The sequence below is a fragment of the Falco rusticolus genome, chromosome 8 (genome assembly GCF_015220075.1).
Source record: "Falco rusticolus isolate bFalRus1 chromosome 8, bFalRus1.pri, whole genome shotgun sequence".
In the NCBI taxonomy this organism is placed as follows: Eukaryota; Metazoa; Chordata; class Aves; order Falconiformes; family Falconidae; genus Falco; species Falco rusticolus.
Genome location: NC_051194.1, coordinates 53,805,936 through 53,827,726, shown reverse-complemented (window position 1 = coordinate 53,827,726; position 21,791 = coordinate 53,805,936). Strand labels below are relative to the sequence as shown.

Here is a 21,791-nt window from a genome sequence, read left to right as displayed (position 1 = left end):
TTGGTTTCAGGTGCGTGTTTGTGTCCACACCAGTTCGAAGCGCAGCACGGCGCGGCGTGTGAACCGCACAGTGCCTTGTGCTCAGCGGTCGCTGCTCATGCCAACGCCAGGCCTGGGCCACCGTCCCGCTCCCCGCTGCTGCGCTGTGGCCACCGCCCGCCCGTGGCCGAGCTGGTCACGGCGCCTCCCGCTGGGCCGCGGGCGGGAAGGGCTGGCGGCCTTCTCCCGGGGGGGCAGGCTGTGCCGGGGCGGGTCCACGAGTTGTGGGGAATCATCTAGGCCACGCCGGTTCTTTCCCACCGGGGTGTGCGCGTTAACGACGGCCGCTGGTGACCCGCAGGAATGAGGCGGGGTGGGGGCGCGGGCCGGGCACCCCAGCGGGGCTGGCGGGTGCAGCCGGCGGCCGGGCCCGCGCCCCCTGTGAGGCCACAGCTCCCGCCCCGCGGCCTGGGAGCGGAGGCGCGGTGACGTTACGCCCCGTCCCGGCGCCGCGGCCGCTGATAAGATGGCGGGCGGGGCGGAAGTGACGGTGGGGGGAAGTTCCGTCCCGTTTGAAAGCGCCCGGCGGAGCGGCCACGGCTTTTTCCCGCCGCTCGGGCCGACGTGGCCGCTTTCGCCATGGAGGCGCCGCCCGCAGGTGAGCGGGCCCGCGCCCTCCCTGCCACTGTGCCCGCCTTGCCGCCGGTGCCTCCTTCGGTTCTGCCGGGCGCCGCCTCGCCTCGCCTCGCTGCGTGCGGGTGTGGGGCGCTTCAGGTCGCGGCCGTCTCTCCGGGCGTACCGGGCTCTGCCTCTCGGCGCCGCCCGCGCCTCTGTGGGCCAGTGAGGGGGTCGGGGCTGCGGCGGGCCCCCAGCCCCGGGCGGGGGGACGCGCTGGGGCAGCCTGGCGGCTGGAGCGGGTGAGGGGCCCCGGCGGCGGGTGCACGGGGTTACGCCATGCTGCCCGGGCCGCGTCCGCGCCGGAGGCACGCCGAGACCCGGGGGCAGCTCGGGGGCGCGGCGGGGCCGGCCGCGGGGAGGCCGCCGTGAGCCGGGCTGTGGCGCGGAGCTGGCTGGCTGGCGGGGGAGGGGGCCTAGCCCGGGCGTGATGGCTCTTACAGGAGGAACGCCCTGAAAACAGCCCTAACATCGTAGCTGCCCGCAAAACCAGACACCCAGCCGTAACTGGTGTATTTTAAGAACAGAGTCTAAGCGTGGTGGTTCTTTTAGTTGCAAAAAATTCAAGCTTGTGATAAACTTCGGTTGCTTGCAAGATAAATTATTAGATCAGCCGTACTCGCTTACTGTGTGTCACTGTGTATCGTTTTATGTTTCTCTAATAGTGCCACTATTGAAGCACTGGAAAAGGTGCAATCACTTGGCTTCTTCCGGGGTTTTAAATTTTGTTTTCATTAACACAGGAACTGAGCCGATGACTCTTGGCTCCCCGACATCTCCAAAGCCGGGAGCTAGCGCTCAGTTTCTTCCTGGATTCCTGATGGGCGATTTACCTGCGCCGGTGACTCCGCAGCCACGTGCTTTGAGCGGCCCTTCAGTTGGTGTAATGGAAATGAGGTCTCCTCTGCTTACAGGTCTGGATTTGTTAAATGCTGAAAAGTTGTCCCAAAAGCAAAAGTTGGGTTTGTCTTACTCTTCTGCCTGAATGTTGCAGACTTGAATTCTTGTAGTTTTATAACTTGCTATAAATTAACCCAGCTCTTTGAATAAGTGAACACAAGTGTATTCAGTGGCATCTGGCTAAGTAGACTAAAGTTTAATAAAAGTTTTAAATGCAGCAGTTGTGATACCAGGAAAAGTTGCTTTTACATGGAAGGTAACATGAACATCTTCTAATATAAAATCAATTTCTGTAGCTCTTTATATGTCAGTTGCATATGCAGCCATCAGTGTTTTCTCTTTGTTTAAAACGGATTTCTGCTGGTAAACTAAATGCAGCTTCTGCAAGCTGCTGATTTCTTTGCAATGAATTCTAAAAAGTCACTCGGAGATTGTCAGAATTCTAAAAACTGGATGGAGAAAAACTAAGGAATACCTCTTAATGTGTACCTAGTAGTTGTATTTAGTCTTGATGTCTGCTGTAATTGGACTGGAGTAGTGACTTTTACTGACTGTAGGTGCTCATCTTTTTTTCCAACTAGAAAAAGTCTTTACCTGTGTTTCTAAGATGATGGCATTGTATGTCTGTTTTTCTCTCTTGAGAAGTGTGAGTAATTAACAACTTCTTCAATTTATTTCATGTCATGGGTGATCTTGGCTTTCTATTAAATCACTTGGTGTAATCTAAATATCTGACAGTGCTAGCAAACTAGTAATTTTTTTTAAAAAATGAGGATAAAAGTACTGCAGATAGTTTTAGATACTAATTTCTTTCAATTTCAAGCAGAATTGGACTTGAGGATCCTTATGGGTCCCTTCCAATTAGAGATATTCTGTTTGGTGGTCTGTTAGTCTCCTGCTTCTTGCTCTTGTCCACCACCACCCCACCTCCTGTCTCCCCCACATACAAACCTCTTAAGAAAATATTTATGAAATTGAAAACAGTCATGTGAATTTCATCTAATTGTTTTTAAAAGAGTTTATTACAGCCTCAGAGTTTCAATTCTAGAAAAGGGGGAACCAGCAGGATACTATCACAGGTCTCCTGAAATGAGTGATTGAGTGTATCACTTAAACTGCAAACCTTGATGGGAGAGTGCTTTATATAATATACTGTAACAGTTCTTGAATGTGTTAAACAGTTCAAAGAGGAACTTTGAAGTTTTGAAGCTCAGAATTTAGTATTGAAAAGTACTTTGGAAAAGCCTAATTTTGAAACGTTTTGCAAGTGAAAACTGTTAAGTCAAACTAGTCCCCCTCACTCTGGGGTAAGCCCACACAAAGTGTGCAGAGATATGTCAAGATCTTGTCAAAGTCAAAAGTCAGTTTATGTCAAAAGTCAGTTTAATTCTCTGTTATACTGGTAGTCCCAAAGCTTACAAAATGAGGGAGCAGCTGGCTTAACTTGATCCTGACTAAACACAAGCTAGTCCCTGCTCTGAAGAGCTTACATTTTATTTGATATGAAATTACATGGGAAGGTAAGGGATTTTGATAGTGGGAACGTGACAGCATGTGCAATGTCTGTGTGCATTTTGGTATGGTTCTTTAGCATGTAGAATGTCCCAAGTCTTAAAAACCTTGCTTTTGCATCTCAGCTACAGGGGAGTTAGTCTCTGAAACATTTAAAATAACCTGCCCTAAAATAGGAAGATGTAGCTATGCTCAGAATTTCATAAAGAGAACAAGTGCATGTAAGTAGTGAATATACTATTTTAATAAGAGGTTTAAGTTTTAGATGATAACTTGTGTAAGGAGGCAGTTTGGCATGTGGTATTCTTATGTAGAACAGTAAAACCTGAACAGTTTGGTAGGCCAGATGGTTTTGCAAACGCCCAGTGAAACAAGTCTTTCATGGCTGAATTTACTGTTGAAGTTTCAAGAGCAAGTAGCAGTGGAGTAAGATTGCAAGTTCTGTCACGCTTTTCATTTGTTCCTTTTAATTGCAGGAGGATCTCCCCCACAACCAGTAGTCCCTACACATAAAGATAAAAGCGGTGCCCCACCAGTTAGAAGCATATATGATGAATTATCTAGTCCTGGGCTTGGATCAACACCTCTAACCTCAAGAAGACCAGTAAGTGGCTTAGGTACTGGCCTGTTAGCAGATATGAGGCAGCTTACTGCTTCAGTGATTTCTTTAACTCGGGTGTATAAACTGTAACAAAGTGACTGGTGAGTTGTCATATGCTGCTGTTCCTTAGGGTGTTTGGTGTGCATGTTCCTATGTAGTCAAAATGAGAGCTGCAGTCATGGAGCTATCTCCTATTGCTACTGATTTTTTTTCAATACTGTAGAGAATGAAAAATGAAAATCGCACCTCTGCTATGCTTTGTACATGACAAATGCAGACTTATTGCAGCTTTTCACTTTGCAAATTTATTGGGCTGTTGATTGCCGGAAGAGTCCAAATAATGTGCTCTTTTCTTTTAGTGGGCAGTAGAGGCACTTACTGAAATAGAAGGAATTTTGTGCAGAGTAAAACATCTAATTAAAATTTGGCCATGGATGTAGGGTTAATTTTGAAAGAATAACATTTAACATTTCTAGAAGGTCACTCTAATAATAAGCTCCACTACTTATGTCAGCTGAGCAGTCTAGTGTAAGTTGGTTCTTTTTTAGTGAACATGATTCTTTTGATTCAAGGAGAAGGCCTTTCACTGAATAAGCAGTCTTTGTATTGAGTGTCGCCTTCTGAAAAGTTTATTTTGAAAGTTCATGTTCTCTGTGAAGGACAGAATCAATACTGTCTTGAAAGAGTGGGTATCAACCCAAAACAACAAAACAGTGAGCAGCTATCAGAATGCTAGGTCTACTGGTGCTGCAGTTTGTTTGATCTTGTCCGAGAAATGACAGGATTCAAGCTAAAAATATGCTAAGTTTTTTTTTTTCATATTGAAATACTTCTGTGTTTTTAAAAAAGTAACTGCTAGCAGCTAAAACCCAAAGTATACTTTCCTTCAGTGCAGGTGCACTAAGTAGTTGAGAGGGAAAGGAAGTCTGGTCACGAGGGATACAGCTCGGGGTTATGCTCCCATTAGTTCTAAGTGCTTTAGTGAAAATCAAATGCTGGTAACTTAGGATACTGGTATCCTTTCCATCAGGATGACATGAACGTTGTGAGTTAATATACTACAGCAATAGTGAGATGCCCGTTTTGAAAAAGTTAAGCTATAAAGTTTCTGAGTATTGATACCCAAAGTGACTTTGTTTTACAAAGCGTATGTGATTGGTGTTAGGGAATGTTTTTGTCAGTTCCTATTACCTAAAGCTTGCCCTAAGCCTAAATAAGCTGCCGCCTTGTATACCGGTAACTCTTGTTAGATGATAAAATACTATACAGACCCTGAATTCTGTTGCTTGTGTTGCTTCCCTTCTGTAGCTTGCCCTACATTCCTATACTATCTCTGATACCTGCATTTAAGCCTCTGATCAGGAAGGTCAACTGTGTTCTCTTCTAAGGCTTAGCAGTCAGCTGGAAATTCCAGAAGGTAATAGCTGAGCCCTACTGGATGTCCAGGCTATCTGCTAGGCTGTGTGCTAGAATGGAAAAACATTGTCAACTAACTTCATAATCATGTATTAAATATACATGTAACTATCTGTTCTTACTCTTGAAAGTTAGGAGTGACTTAAGGCAAACAGTTAGTAATCTTGCCTGAAGTTACCTGGAAATGATCTCTTCTGATCTAAGAAGTGTACCTGTAAGAATGATTTGTTACTTTCTGTATTTTAATGCAGGCCAGCTTTTCTCTAACACAGAGCCCATTGGTTGGAACTATGTCATCAACTCCTGGAACAGGTAGATGTCCTTTGAAAATGTATAATCTACTTTCTTACTGCTTTCCTTTACACAAAAGTCATCACTGTTCAAGCTACATCAACTTGCTAATTTGCAAAGGAGTTGCGTGTTTATTTGTTAGCTTTTCAAAAGGTATATAGATGTGAATAGGAAATATTTTTCCGTTTTAAGACTGAATTTCAATCAACTTTGCTTACTCCTTATTCAAAACTTGTTGAGCTGAGCACAGAGGTGGTTGTACTTGAGTGAAGCAGCCTTCCATCTTCATAAGGTTTCCTACCTTGTGTATGAAACGATGGCTTCTTGCTGGTTGTTGTCTTTTGCTGCCTTGTTCCTTTTGGCTTCTGCATTAAGTTGCTGTTGTTTAGAGGTCAAGGAGAAAGCTAGGTTGCTAGTCATAACACTTAATAGCATGTTTGCAGACTGAAGTTTGGATTGACTTACTGTTAGTCTGTGTCTGCAAATCTCCATCAGACTCTTCCATATGCAAGTGAAATGACTGATACTGAATTTGTTCTTTCACTATAGGCTCTCAAGATTATCTGTCTGGCAAAAGTAATTTGTTAAACAATGCCATTTTGATTTAACAGCTTCAAGTGTGTTCAGTTCTGCAAGTATTGGGCAGCCTAGGAAGACTACTCTATCTCCTGCTCAGCTAGATCCTTTTTACACTCAGGGTGATTCCCTGACTTCAGAAGATCAGCTTGATGACACATGGGTAACTGTATTTGGGTGAGTTGATTCCCAAAACATTGGAAAAAAACATGGGTGAAGTCTTTGCAACATACGGAAAGAAGTACTTGGACGTTGCTGTTGTCTGGTGTTCCTAGGTTCTGCAGGACACACAATTGTACTTAAAAGCCTCCAAATGCATGTATTGTAGTGAAGCACCTTAACTTAAGCTACATGTTAATTTTTTCAAGTTAAAAAGGCACTGTTCTGCTATTAAGGTGTGTGGTGAAGTAAAAATGCCTAGAATAAAATATTCCTCAAGTCACTGCTGCTGAAAAGGCATTAACACACTGGTGTCTCTTGAATTTCTAAAAACCCTTCACAGGGTTTTATTTTTAGCACCAGAATTCTTAAACTACTCATCATAATTTTTTTAGTATTCTTTCTGTCTTTTCAGATTTCCTCAAGCATCAGCTTCCTATATTCTTCTACAGTTTGCTCAATATGGAAACATACTAAAGCATGTGGTATGTCTTACTTTTCGCAAATAGATCTCAAATTATCTGGTTCATTCTTCAAAGGGATAAGTGTCACAGTTTTCACTTGATCTTTCAGATGTCCAACACAGGAAACTGGATGCATATTCGATACCAGTCTAAGCTTCAAGCCCGGAAAGCCTTAAGCAAAGATGGAAGAATTTTTGGTGAATCTATCATGATTGGTGTCAAACCGTGTATAGATAAAGTAAGTTAACAGCTGCTTTTATTTAAATATAAGGCACTCTGCTTTTGGGCTGCCTCTTTATTTTCCCTGACCTCTTTAACATTTTTCCTTTTTTGAATTGCAAAGCATAGATAGTTCAGTTATAAAGGTATAGTCTATTATACCTTACATGAGTTCTTAAGTATTTGTCAAAATTTCCTGCTGAGAAGGGTCACTGTGGGAAATCCCTGTGCTCGTTGGAAGTTCCAATGCACAGAATTATGCTGATGTACAAGGTATGAAGTGAAACTGTAACATAAGAGACAATGGAAATTAAAGAGTTGCCCAGACTGGAATCTGTGGGATTTAGGGGCTGTGATATATGTGTGATGGCAGATTTTGGCTGACATTAGTACATATAGTGAGCAGATTACAAGTTTCCACTACTTTGCAATGCTGTAATCCAATGTATAAATGATTGCAGCGAGGAAAGTGCTTGGTGGTGGTATGTACTTGTGTGCTTTGTACTGACAGGCGATTTACCTGTGGTCTTCTCTGTTTAGTTTTTTTTTTTTTTACATTGTTAACCCTCTTTTTAAGAGTGTGATGGAAACCTTTGAAAGAAGTTCTACATCCCCAGTGTCTTCAGTCTTCACTCCACCTTCAAAATCTGTCAGCACACCAGTACAACCTGCAAATAATACCACAAGGATTTCTACAATGAGACCTCTTGCAACAGCATATAAAGCTTCCACTAGTGACTATCAGGTATTTTAAGGAGAACAGAAGCATGTGGTTTTGTGCTCTTTCCCTTCAGTTGTATGAGGCTGCACACACATGAAGTTGTGTGACCTTAGCCTTTATTTTCTCCTATCATTTCCTTAAATATGGCGTTCAAGTACAAACTCGGTCTGTTCAGTCTCTCAAAAAATAAGAAAAAAAAATTGACTTGTCACTTTTCCAGAGGTTAGGGGCTTGTTTTGAAAATCTTTTGAGCATACTATGTCAAAATACAGTACCACTAATGAAAAAAAAAAAAAAACCTGGTTCCTGTAAGAAGAATTAATTATATGCTGACTGTTTCTTTTTATTTTCTCTCTTCCTCTTTCCCCCCCGCCTTCTAGGTGGTTTCTGACAGACAAACTCCTAGGAAAGATGAAAGTATTGTATCTAAAGCAATGGAATATGTGTTCGGCTGGTAATACACAAGAGGAAGTAATACAAAGTTGGTCAGGGTTTGAAATATACAACTGGCATCTGTGGTTAGTTGTATAACTACTGGTGGCAGTAATTTAACTTACATCTCACCTGTTTTGCCTTCAGTTATTTCAGCAGACATGTAGCTTGCACTTTAAATGATGGCAATGTACACACGGTTTGAAAAACTGAGTAAGTGTAAATAAGTGCTTTTCCCCCATTTGTGCTCTGATTGCATGATTGTAGAAAAAATAGCAGCACTGACTTTTCCTCTGTAATTACTTTCTCTGAATTACTTCCCAGTAAGTTGGAAATGTTTAAAATGGCAGCTTTATTTACTAATGCCTTTAATTTTATTGGGTGTTTTTTCCTGGAAAGGTGATGGGCAACCTGCTGGAAGAACGCTATACACAGCTGGCTCCCAGGGACAGGACTGCTTTTAGCATATGTGACTTTAATTTTTTTTTATTAAGATTCATTGCTGGTTTATAATCTCTGGCATCATGTTTTGAATGTCATACAACCTTATAACTCTTTGTATTATTAATAAAGCTAAATCAAGTTAAGGTTTTCTTAGGTGGTTTTCTCAACAAGTATGAGTTCTGTTAGGAAAAACTATTTGCAGTAGTCCAAGTATGATGCTGCCTAATGTTTATTAAAGTGTTATCAGCAGAGCAGGTGCTGCTGATTTTTACTTTAGTACCAACTAGTGTTAAAACTAGCTAATGTAGAAATCTCTCCATGGGTATTTCATAGCAACGTGCACTTAAGAGGTAACAAACTGTAGCATTCTAACATAAAAATGTTGAGTAGAAATAGCTGAATAGAAAAATGCAATGTGGTAGTGGCCAGAGCTGCCTTCATTTCAAGACTTTTCTAAGAAATTGTCTTTAAGGTATTGGCTGAATGATGATTGTGTTTTTCAAAAAAATTGAACTTCCAGCATCCTGAAGCTTCCATTTGGAGGTGAGCCTCTCCAGTAATCATATGTGTTATGTAAGCCCATAGTCTTCAATGAAGATAAAGGTCTCTTTCATCTGGGAAGAGAGCAAGTTTTCTTCAGTACTTGGGAAACTATGTGCAACTACTACTTTTTGAGTTTGTGGCTGTGTTTAGTGTGGGTCAACATCAGTATTTTAGTTTGGCTCAGTAGTGTGCTGGTCAGGTGAATGTTCAGACATACCCATTTCCATGCTTTTGCTTCATGCTGCAGTGTGGTCTTGGAGTTCTTCAGCTGCTCTTCTCTGATGAAATTAGAATGAAAAGATAAGTCCAGGATACTCGGATGTCCCTCGGATACTAATGGGCACCCAGTTTACAGGATTAAGCTAGAGAGGGTCCTGAGTAAAATCCCCAAAGCACTTAGTGGGAAATAAGGTTTCTACCTCAGGGCACGTTGGTGCTTCGTTGTATGCTTTAGCAGTAACCTATGTACAAGTGGATTGGGAGATATTTGAGATGCATTTTACTGTATTTGCTGGCTGATGCTTTTGGATTATTGGTTGCTGCTCTTCCATTTGCATTTGATCACAGGGAGCTGCTTAAACCTAATTAATATCTGAATGTGTTTTCTCAGAAAACATCTGGCTTTTTCTTGGTGAAAAATGTTTGTTACGGAGATGGCTTCAGAAAGAAAATGGGTAGTTCAGCTAAATTCTTGTTTTGGTCGTTGCTTTGCGAAGCACACTTCTGGTGCACTTCAGACTTGTAATGATGTGTATTGGATTTAGCTTAGTGAAGTGATGAATAAGATTTAACTTGTATCAAGTAAGTTTGAAGCTAAATACATAAGGAAGGAGTTGGAGGCAAAGTCAGTAGTTTAGGACCTGTTTTATCGGTAAGTACCAGATGTAAAACTGTGCTGAGTTGTGGGTTTGGTGTTTTTGTTTGGGGGGGTTATTTGTGTGTGAAAGGGTGGAGGATATTGAGAAGTACATGTGTGAAGAATCTCTGAAACACTTGGAAGGTATTATAGTAAACCTTTTCAAGGCTAGATACTGTTGTTAGGTAGCATTGCATTTAAAAATCCAATTTTTCCTGTTTGTTAACTATGTACCTGCTGCTTTCCAACAAGGAAGGATTCTCTTCTAGCTGTAGCTAGATGTGATTTACATTAAAACCAAAGTTACAGACTTCAGCTAGTGATGTGTACCATACTTACGAAACTGTTTTGGTTTCAGTTGTATGGGGTTTGTTGTAAGACTCTGGAATATATTTTCCATAGGATTACGACTTAGTTTAAAATAAAACTAATGAATAATTTTTTTCTGTTATCTGCCTCCATCATAAGTATATTACTCAGGGATCTAATTTGCTTCTTTTAATACATTGATCTGCACGGTTTTAAATTCTAGAAGGATTTGTTCTATTGTCTCAGTGGTAATTTCATTACAGTTTTAACAGGTATTTTTTTGGTAGAGAATTTTATAACTTGGAGATAGCATTTATTTTTATTGTACTTTTTCCCCTCCCACCTCTCCTCAATTTTAGTTTTCTAGAACTTTCAAAATGACTGGTATTTGTTTGGGTAATCCATGTACAGTAACTTATCATGAAGATCAAATGTTATGAGTACTTTAGGTCTGCCTCTCATTTCAAGTTGCAGGCATCTACCTCCCCCCTGTGGCAGATCTTCAGAACTCTAATGAGAGGTTTTAACTGAATAGAATATGGTATCTTAATTAAACTATTTAGGAAGTGCATAAACAGTACTGTGAGATAATAGCGGTGCTCAAATGTCTCATGGTTGAAGTGTTTCTGTAATAAAAGAAGAAAGGACAGAGTTTACTAAATATCTTAATTAGGGAGTAAGTCAGACTTCTAAATACTGCTTCAATGAAATAGTTCTTAAACTTTATTTAAAATCTTACCAGTGTTCACTAATTTTAATTGAGATGGACAAATTGTCCAAATTTTTTTAGCAGAATATACTGCAATATTCATTCTGTATGAACATAATTTTCTTCTTTCTAGTAGTCTGAGTGCATGTGTAAAAATGAGTCTCATGGGTTTTCTTTAATTTGACTGTAGGTGACTAGACCACAGATGAGTCTGCAAAAAGGTACTGCTTAAGTATGTTTAGAAATAGTAAGCTGTTCAGTTAAGTGATGAAAACAAAATAAACTGGCTTACAAACAACTTGTAACCAGGAGTTGCTTTACTGAATTTCAGACTGCAGGTGAGAAGGCTCTAGAATAAAAATTCTAGATCTCTAGTAAAAACATCAGTCCTTGGGCAATTTCATGGCTTTGTGGTAATGCCTTTTTTAATTGTTTGGGCGAGAGTAAAAGGTGTTCTTTTGATGCGGTCTCTCTAAGCATCGAAGTGCAGACAGTACTGACTTTCACACTTCTGTTAGTGTTTCTAAATTAAAATTCAGCTGGTGTAGTTACCTTTAAAAATGAATTCATAATTAATAACTTTGTAAATTTTTTTGCCTTCTATTAAGGAATCTTTTGACTCAAGTTTAAGTTTTTGTGTAATACATCAATTGTGTTTCTAGCAACAAATTTATCTTTTCAACTTTCTGCAAGTAAAACTCATGTTGAAATCAAGAGCATGTCGGAGAAGCTGTGAATTCTTATGTCCTATATAATGTCATTATCTTGATTCTTCTTTTAAGTTACTCAGTTTTGTAAGTGAAACTTCCAGCTTAAATAAAGAGGTTATTGTTGATGTAAGCAGATGCAGTTAAAGCAATCTAAAAATTCTGGTCTCTAGATGAAGTGGTGTTCTTTGTTCATTATGGTCCTCTTGTGTTTGAAGTTGGAGACTGATTAGAAACAGCATGAAAGTAAGGAATTGCTCTGAACAGTCATTGTTTTATTTTGCTCAATTGTTTATCACATCAGATTTTGGTACAGTTTACGGCAGGAATCAGTTTGAACATATCTGTCATTGTAGGGAAGAAATGAATTTTCCACATTAAAAATAGAGAACTCTTCAATGATACTGTTTTCCCCTTTCTGTTGTGTATGTCAGCCACCTAATTAGCTTCTTGTTTAGCTGCCCTTGGAGCCCTGTGTGTTCTGTGAGAATTTGTCCATTGTTGCAAAATCAAGTTCCAAAAAATGCTTTCTTTTTCGAGGATCTTTCCAATCTCCTGGTATTAAGGAGGTAGCCTTGAATATGTGAAGCAAGGATAACATGACAAATGGATGTGCTTGGAGATCTTGGAAATGATAGCTCGGTCACGTGGATTATCCAGTTATTAATAGACTGTTCTGAAACCTGAAGATAGTTCAGAATTGTTTATGAGATAAAGTGGTGCAGCTGAATATTTTAGTTGGAACCCAGACTGGGCAAGTTTTTTTAAGTGCAAGTATGCTAACTGGTGGTAGTTCTCTTGCCAAAACTCCCGTTTCCTCCTGGCAACTAAACATGTATCGGGCTTGAAAGAATCATGGCTGCAACACTGGCTGTCATGACATAAAGCACTGTAAAATGAATTTATTAAGCTGTTTAGATCTTGTAATGTACTAATAATGTATGTTATTAATCCAAGCAGTGTCAGTTTCCAGTCTCCTGCTCGAAAATGCACAGCAGTCAGGCTGCAACAGACCTCAGACCTTGCTTCCATAAAGTCATAAAATGGTAACAAAATTTACTCTTTATTTCAGTTCTTTGCTGCAAAGTAACCAACTTCTCTTGCACAACATGCTTTCTGGGCTGGCAAGTACTTTGACTTGCTGGGCTTTCCCACCGAGTGCTCTTAGCTCTCCTTTCAAAGTTAGGAAATTTGATTTGTTTACTGTGTAGGATTGCATGGGTGGGTAAGATCATGCTGCTGACTTTAGTGGAATTGGTGGAAGGTCTGCAGTATTTTCCAAGCATGCAATATGATAGCATGTAGTATCACATTTCAATAGATGAAATACATTTACAATTGTCTATCATAGGATACTGTAATGGGCTATTGATTTTTAGGTGCCACAGTTTCTTTGTAATTGAACTGTGCTCGTGAATGTATGAAAATCTTCATTTGCAGACTGAAGGTCATAAAGTAAAAATTGCACAGAGGTCAACCTTAAATACAAGCTAGAGAACAGTCTAATATTAATTACATTATTTTTCCAGATGACTGCATTAACAATGGAGCTTGCATGTATATTGAATGCTATGAGTTTTGTTCTTGCTAATGGTAGCTTGTAAAAAAAAGACATTAATTGTTATTCCTATGCACGCACTTAGACTTGCCAGCTTTCCAGTTTCTAGCAAATGTGGTGGCTCTTTAGAATAAGAGGTATCAAACAGCTTTCCTCCTGGTACATTGTAGGAATGGGGTAGGATGAATGTATTTCTTCACTTAAAGGCTTAAAACATCTTTCTAAAAATCAATGTTGTGCAGACAATTGCATAATTAAGAATCTAAAACATACTTTTAATTATTAAAGACACATCTAGCCTAACAGATAATACAATGAATAACTGCAGTATTAGTATTTTAATGGAGTAGATGGTGGCAGTGACTGTCTTTTCAGCTTTTGACCATCTAGTCCTTGTTGAGCATCTTACTAATTGAGTTTTAAAATGTTTTTTTATCGCTGGAAAAGGTCCTGAAAGACACAGAATCATGGATTATCTAGAGTTTGAAGGGACCCATAGGACAATAGAGTCTAATTCCTGATACTACAACTATGGCACTAGTACATGATATAACTTACTGCTAACAGTGGCAGCAGCTGGCATTCTGTGCCCCAGGAGGTGAAAACAAGTTTATTTGGATGAATTAAAGCTGTAATAGCATATCAAAGTGTGGTGCAGGAACAGCTATATAGCTGCTTCACTTCTAGAAGACCTTTGTGGCATCTGACTCTGGATGGGTATATAATGAACCCTGAGAAATGGTATGTGTGTATACCAGATATTCAGTGTATTATTGATGGAATATATAATGTGACAAAGACCAGGTCAAGTGTAATTATTTATTCAAAAACTAATGAAATCTGTAAGGCATGAAGAGTAGTCCGAAAAAGCGATTGGGAAAGTTTTCTGCTGTACAAATACTTTATCACCAAACTACTGTAAAATACAACATGTATTAGAAGCTTATGTTCTGATATCTTTGCCACTTCAGATGCATTTGGAAAGTTTAAGACACTGAACTTTGACACACAACTATAACAATGGTGCACTGACCTCTGAACCTTAACACTTGCATGAAGAGGTTATGTAGATATGTCATTTGCTTTCAGATCTATCACAGCATGAAGAGGGTAAGAAAAGGTAGTAGCATTTTCTCAGTATTCTTCCTCTGCCCGTTTTTTGTGCAATTAAAGTAGCACGATAGAAATTGTCACCTCTGTTTCTGAAAAAACTACCACCTCCCCACTGTGTTAAGTGGGTATTGCATGAAATGTGGCTGACTTAGTGATGCTGTAAATGCTTGTAGTGAAAGAAGTGCACAGTATTTTCTCTACCTAACATGTTTTTGATTGGCATTCTGTGTAAGGTCTTTATTTTCTGGGTGAAGGATTATGTTTTAACAACTGTAAGTGATTTTGTTGGTATCATTTTCTGACCATCGGGAATTGCTGAGACTTGAGTTCCTGCAGGATGCACTGGGAGTCACTGCACATGTAGCTTGTGTGAACTTTGAGCTGGAAAAAAATTACATGTAAGGCATTTGATTCCACCATGTCTGTGTTGGGTTCTGTTAGATTTTTGTCTCCTCCCTCAAAAATTGTGGGGTGAATTGGGAGAGGTTGGTTCCACTGAAAGATGTGCCATCTTTGTTGTAGAACGGAAAGACATGAGATCATGCTAGGTGGTGTTCAGACATAAAGCCGCTATATTGCTCATAAAGAGAAAGGTACACCGAAGCTCTACAAGGAATTGCTGCACCAGTATTTTAACCTACTGAAATTTGAGCTACAGTGTAAATAACACCTGGCAGTCACCTTGTTAGCCTCAGGTTGAGTATTGTTACTGAACATAAGGTAATGGGGTTTTCCTCTAATTAGATTTATATATATATATGTGCTCTGTATCGGGGTAAACTTGTGCAATAATTTGCAGATGTAATTTAAATGCATTATTTTTTTATAACACATGAAAGCCAGAAAAAACCTTGAAGATGCAGTGTGACAGCAAGAAGGAATTCTTGAAGATACATTACTGAAAACCGAGGACCACTACCACAAAAGTTAGTCAATAGGACTGGAAAACTGTTATTTTTTTAAAAAATACAAATACAAACCCAAACCCCAAAACTTATTTATTGCAAGTAGTGTATACAGACTTTGATTTTTGGGTAGGTCTGATAGCTGACCAGATGATTTACTGTTAACTGCATTTGAAATGCCAGTTACAGAGTATATTGTAATTGTTCTCTGAAGCCACTAAGGTCCAAAAAAATCATTTTACTTCAACTGTAAGTCTAATTGTTCTTTTCTGAAGTGTTACAATATTGTGTTTAATATCCAGTGTTTTTAATCCTAAGAATGTTTTCTCAAACTTTTGTCTCTTGAAGTTGGTGGGAATCCTAAAGTTGAAATCTCCAGCTTTACCATGGCAGTACTTAAATAGTTGGTGAGCTTGACAGTGTGTTAAATGAATTTGGGGTGTATTTTATTATTAACCTCATACAAACAAATATACTAATGTCATCAAAGAAAATTCAGTAAAATCAGGGTAAATTGTTATGGAGCTCACAGGCTAATGGAAGAAGGCCTCGTGTTTTCAGCACAATTCTGAAGTTGTCCGAACAGTCACGTGGAATGTTTTTTTGGTGTTTCTGTGGTGTGGGTTTTTTGTTTGTTTTTTGCAACCGCAGTCCAGCACTGTTTAGAGCTGATGGTGTAGACTTTGTCCTCAGTACTATGAGGAGACTATAAATCTAGCCATTTTAAAAGGAAAAGAAATTAATTTGGCTGACTGCAGCAAACTTGAGCAGCAACCTGATCTGACACATGAGGTCACAGTGCTTGCCTAGGCATCTCTAGTTTCACATATGTTGGGCTTAAATATGAACATCTTTTCCTACAGCTAGCTGCAAAACAGAAGAGGATCTGTTATTAACCTGCATATTGTTATTGTGGGTGGTTGATTGTCATTCCCTCTTGATCATAATTTTCTATCCTATCTGTTATTTTTATCCAACAGTTTTCTTCCCAATTTATTGTATGCTCAAGTTCAAAAAGAAATAGTTTTGCTTTCTGTGGAATACAAATAAATGTTCTACAGTGGAAAATGTCGCCCACCATTGCACTGCCTTTATCCCTTTCCTAAGGGTACTTCAGTGGGCACATGAAGCCTTTGCCGGTTATGTTGTGTCTGTGTTCCGAGATCAGCTGATCACCTCTGTTCTCATTGTATCTCAGGCTGACCTTGGCTCAGCAGGAAAAGCCTGCCTGAAAATAGACACCAATACTGGCAATTCGTATGATAAACTGGTGGATTCTTTTTATACATTTTAGCTGCAGAGATTCTAGGCAGGGAGGAAATTGTGTGATCTTTACCATGCAGGGAGAAGAAGCACGGGCATAGCAAGTAACGTGAAAGATGATGGCTTAGAAGCTTTAGGTTACCATAAACGCCTGTTTCCAGGCTTCCGTTCTTATGTGGAAAGGATCTTGCTCTTGCAGGAGAATCCCTCTCCAGAACCCAGGGATCTCCTCTCTTAATTGCTGAAGATTTTCCTTAGCAGAAATAATCGGAATATTATGATAAATGTGTCAAACCTGTAGGGATGCCTGAGACCACCTGGAACACAGAACTATTTGTTCTGGTGCCTATGCTTCTGTACTGGTTTTGGGCACTATGGCAAGAATGGGAGCCTTTTGTAAGCACTGTATAGACATTTTGGAAGAAGTAGGTACGAGCCCGCAGAACTTGAAACCTGGAAATGTGAGATTGTTGGAAATCAGGGGTCTTAATTTTGTAGGTATGAAAACTGATTAACTGAAAGATTAAATTACTTATTCCAGGGTTATACAGCTGATCTGGAGGAGCAGAACTTGTAGACCAGAGGCTGGTTTAGTACTGTAATAGAATTATTTGCTTCCTGCTAATGTCACCATGGAACTATAGCACTTTTTTTTTTTTTACTTCACTGTTTGGTAGCTCCTGCTAGAAAACCTAAGGCTGCATTATGGCAATTTTTTTTTTTTGCTGCCTAAACATACAGAGGTGGAAATGCCTGCTCCCTTATTTCCCCCCCCTAGCTTTTGTGCCTGCTCAGTTTTTGCAAATAGGAAGCCAAGTTTGTTGAGAGCAGTAGGAATAATGCCCTTGTGCTACATTTTACCTTGTCATCTCAAAATCAAATAGCATCTCTCATCAGCCAAAAATCAGGAGCTGCACACAAGTGTCACTGCAATGCAGCTGTTTTTGTGGCACAATAGCAAAGAAGGGAATAGAAATAGCAAAGTGGGGCTGCTGTGTCACTGTGCAGATACTAAATACATGAAGGTTAAGTCCTACTCTCATGCAGAAACAATAGAAGTCTCAATAAGAGAGGCCAAAGAAATCTCGTGTTGCACAAAGGGGAGAGGGGGAAAAAACACTCCTGTATGAAGTCTTAACTCTGTGGTACAGCTTCTGTAAGTGAGAGGAAAGAAAGCTTGCTTTTTTTTTCCCTTTCCAACAGAGGATTTGTCAGATTGAGATTTAAATGCCTAAGTTAACCTGCAAAACTGATATCTGTATCCCAATATTTGCATAAAAGTTTTATTAATTTTTAAAATTTTTGAGAAAAAAATTGAAATTTGGCAGGAATGTTTTTGGTGCCATTGAGACTTTTGTGACAAATGGAAATGATACCTCTAACTTTACACACACCCACCCACACACACCGGGTTTTAATGATTTATATGGGTTACTTTATTTTCTTCCCAAGGATAAGGAGTACAAGCTTAAAAGTAGCATCTTGGCAGTAGGAAGGCAGGCATCTTCTGTTTAGCCTGTGCAAAACCAAAGTGTGTGTGTGTACCACAGGCTTGCAGGCCTTGACCACTGGGGAGGCCACGTGGGTTTGAAAGTTGGCAGAGATGCTCGCAAAAAGGGATGAGCTCATGACCTGGCATTTTGAAGCAGTGCAAGAAATAGTCTTCGGTATTGATCCAGTTCTAATTGGAATCTTAAAAGTGGCTGCTGCAACTTTTTGCTAGGTTTCATGTGGTCTCCCTACTGGCAGCCTGGTTTTGAACAAAGATCTTTGCAAAAGATTCCCAGGATGGGAAAGACCTTTGTAAGATGTGAAAAGGACGCTAGGGCTTGAGGCACAGGGCTGCTCAGGGTATCCTTGCCAGCTGACTGCCTGCACCTGCACTTTCTGTCCTTGGCATTTTCTGGTCAGACACATTAGTCTTGCTTCTACCCACTAGAAATACGAGGGAGAAAAGGATGTCACTTTGTGTCTGATAGTGACTTCAAGAAAAGTCTAATTCACTGTACTCTAAAATTGCTGTATTGACTTTCAAGATTTAGGTCCTATTAATAGCAGTGATAGTAGATTGATTTTGGACTGCAGGTCTTGTATCATTTAGAAGAGATAAAGAATCAAACTGAAGATCTTATATTGTGTTCTTTAAAAAAAAAAAAGGAAATTGTTGTGGGAGTGAGTGATAATTAGAGTATCTGCTCTTGTTTTGAAACAAAGTTTTTACAAAATTGAGCTAGGTTATCTAAACTGTGGTTGCATCTACCAGTTTATAGGGTGATCAGTTTAGTTGATATCATTTAGATTTGTTTTCTTCCATCAGATGTTGGCAGTGTAAGCCCTTGTTTTGCTTCTGCCTCACCATGAGGGCACATGGAACTAGTTCTTCAATGGACTGAGTACTTGCACAAGATCACTCCTTAGGTAAGGGTGTTAACAGCAAACAAAAGCAGATAAAAACCCCTAAAGCACAGCAACAGATTCTGATGTTGGTTTACAAATTCTGTGTCAAGCTGACTTTAAAAGAAAGGAACAGTTCTGTTTTTGTTGTCTTATTTTATAGTGGTAATCTAACTCTTTGTATTAGCACAATCAGAAAAAACTCACAGTATTATTAGTGTTTGAAATACAGAATCTATTATGTTGTTTTAAAATGGGAGATGTGATTTGGGCCCAAATCAGAAGTCAAATATCAGATTAATTCATAATTGATTGTAATTTCCACTTGTAAATCCTTCCCTACCAGACATGAGTCTTACTGGAGAAAAGTGACGCTCACCTAACTGGTCTGTCGGGTTGTCCAATGTCACGTAATGAAGTTAAACTGCTTGTTCCTTAATTGATCGAATAGAAGGGAATCCTTCTATTGATGGAAATACAATTAAGTTTATAAAAATAAAGGGTTAATTTAAGTATTTAAAAACACGTTTACATTTGAGAAAACGGAAAACCTGTAATTCCAAATACGATTTATGGTCATCCCTTTCATGTCTAGTTTAACTGGTTTGCAAATACTGTGAGGATCAGGCTGGTTTTGTGGGGGAACCTTTGTCCAACGGGGATTACTAGTTCCAGTGCCGTGTTGTGTTACTACGGTTCTGGGACAGAGCTGGCTTCTTGTGTTCATGCTGGGCTGAATCTAGTAAGCTGTCCCTGCACAGGGCTTGCAGGGGAGCAAGGCACAGATGCACCCAGGCCTGTGTGGGTAGGGGAGCGTCTAGGTTTGGTTTATTCCAGTTGCCTACTACCCTATGTAATGGACAATTAATCATATAGGTAAGGTAAATAATCTTTTATGACTATTATAATCTATAAATCTATATATTCCATATCCAACTATAGTATAAAATTGTTCATCTGCATGTAGGTGTTTATGCCCTGCTTTGTGTCCTAAGAAAGCTTAAAGCAGAACCACCAAAGCAAGTGGAAGAGAAAAAAGTTACAAAAAAATAGGAGGAAGATGGCACTGGGACCGTTACGATTCCCAAGGAAGGCTGTCACGGGGACACAGCAAACTGACCACCTCGCACTGTTGCAGTTATCTTCAGTGAGTGCTTTTGGGGTTTAAAATGCAGTGTTCTTCTGTCTTGCTTTGTAATTTCACTAAGAGTTTTCTTTGAATATATTCTCATATCAATAAATCTTTGAGGTATTTTATACCTTAACACTATTGAAACAAACTGAGTACTGCTCAACTATTTCTTTATTTCTTATTTAAATATATACTGTAGGACAGCCTGACACCAGCCCTGGAAAGTACCTTTCCTTGGCAATGATCAGTTTAGGTTCATGTTCAGCCAGTCTGAGGATGAGGGTCCCAATTCCAGGAAGGACTATGTTAAGTTCTTATGATATCCCATTTAGCCAGTTATTTGGGGATATTTTCCATCTAGAAGATGTTTTATATAATGTTGACTTAAGTGTAGGCTTTACAGGAAGCCTGGAGTGTATTTTTTGTATCAATGCCTTGCTGAATAGAAAAAAACCAATGAGTATCAGAAATATGTTAATAGGAAACACATTTTTTTAAAAAATACAAAAATATTTTTCATTGTTTGTGCTTACTGTACCGGTAATACAATGCAAAACTTGCATAGGCTTACATGCATTCACGTGCAAAATTGACCTTATTTTGTGTTCTTCAGATGTGAAAATGTTTGCAAAATAACTTGCACAAAGCAGAGATTTGATCGCGGTCTTTAGTGATAATTAGCAAAAAGTTAGTTATGTTGAAATTCAAGTGTTTTTTTTCTTGCGATCTGAATGCAAGGTGACAAAAGACTGCTTAAGCAATTTTACGACAATACTGAAACTGTATGGAACGGGGTATGTTCTCCAGGTAATACTTCTTAAAATGCATCCAGCAACAGCTTAAACGAAGCAAGGTTAGACTGTATAAGCAAACCCTATTCTATCATTAGCTCTTTATGGTTCATTAGTTTTAACATTTGGAATTGGAATGCCACCTAGGTAAGAATGCATTGGATTATTTTCTGTGGCACTGTCTATCTTGATATACTGCTGACGCTGTTATTCTTGCGTCTAATGTATTCAAGTTGGCATGAATGTGAAAGGCATAATTCTCATTACATGTGCTAAGCCAGGCAGAGAGGGAAACAAGCTTGACTAAATGCTTGGATTTTAACCAATGGTGCAGCAAACTAATGTTGGTTCTGAAAATGAAAACTGTTACTGTATATTCATCAGCTGAAAACAGGGAGCTTTAAGGATCAAAACTTAAAAAAAAAAGAAGCTGAGGAGACTGGCAAGTTAACTCTCTTCAGTTTAAAAGCAACAGAATGAAAATTCCTGTGAATAATAAAATAAAGGTACTTGTTACTAATAACAATTGCTGATTTTATGCTGAAGGACATACTGTGTGACACTTATTTTGCGTTGATGCACTCCTTGGCAGCAGCAGACAATAAAAATGGATAGAAATTTTCAGTAAGCAGTAGCTGCTTCAAGAACTCTTGTAGGTCAGTTTTTCAGAATGTGCTTTAAAGCTAAGAAAGTTGCATCAGCAGAGTTCTAGTTGTCCTTGAGAGGTTGATACCAGCTTTGAACTCCTGGCTTTCACCGCAGTATGTAATTGTCCCACTGTGTTTGTGGGCTGGCAGTGCTCTTTATTTAGCACGCTGCCCTGCTCTTGGAGGCGAGCTATTCCCATTTACACAGCTCAGCTTCTATAGCTTAAAAGCATTTTCATCTATTTTTTTCTGTTCCAAATGCCTGCAGAGTGCATGGCTATTTATTAGCATATGTGACAGCTTAAATGGCTCTTGTCAACAATTACCCATTTAGAAAAGTGGCACTCTTCATTTGTGATGTTGTAACGAAAATGATCTCTAAACAAGTCTCGTGTTCCTTAAAATATGAAGCGATATCTCTAAAATGTATTCTGTGAGGTTGAAAACAATTCAAAGAATAATTTGTGCTCTATAA

At 39.6% G+C, this 21,791-nt stretch overlaps 1 protein-coding gene across 1 annotated transcript; it reads left to right on the top strand.

Annotated features, from left to right (window-relative positions):
* The first annotated feature begins 519 nt into the window (after positions 1–519).
* Positions 520–15,336, top strand: NUP35 (nucleoporin 35). Its single transcript, XM_037396839.1, has 9 exons — positions 520–637; positions 1,398–1,568; positions 3,543–3,670; positions 5,335–5,395; positions 5,986–6,127; positions 6,525–6,594; positions 6,683–6,811; positions 7,370–7,537; positions 7,894–15,336. The coding sequence occupies exons 1-9, from the start codon at positions 619–621 to the stop codon at positions 7,969–7,971; spliced, it is 966 nt and encodes a 321-aa protein (XP_037252736.1). The 5' UTR covers positions 520–618; the 3' UTR covers positions 7,972–15,336.
* Positions 15,337–21,791: the final 6,455 nt, after the last annotated feature.

Coding starts and splice junctions, on each gene's coding strand:
- NUP35 (XM_037396839.1), top strand. Junction 6,812..7,369: donor TCAAACCGTGTATAGATAAA/GTAAGTTAACAG, acceptor CCTCTTTTTAAG/AGTGTGATGGAAACCTTTGA. Junction 7,538..7,893: donor CTTCCACTAGTGACTATCAG/GTATTTTAAGGA, acceptor CCCGCCTTCTAG/GTGGTTTCTGACAGACAAAC.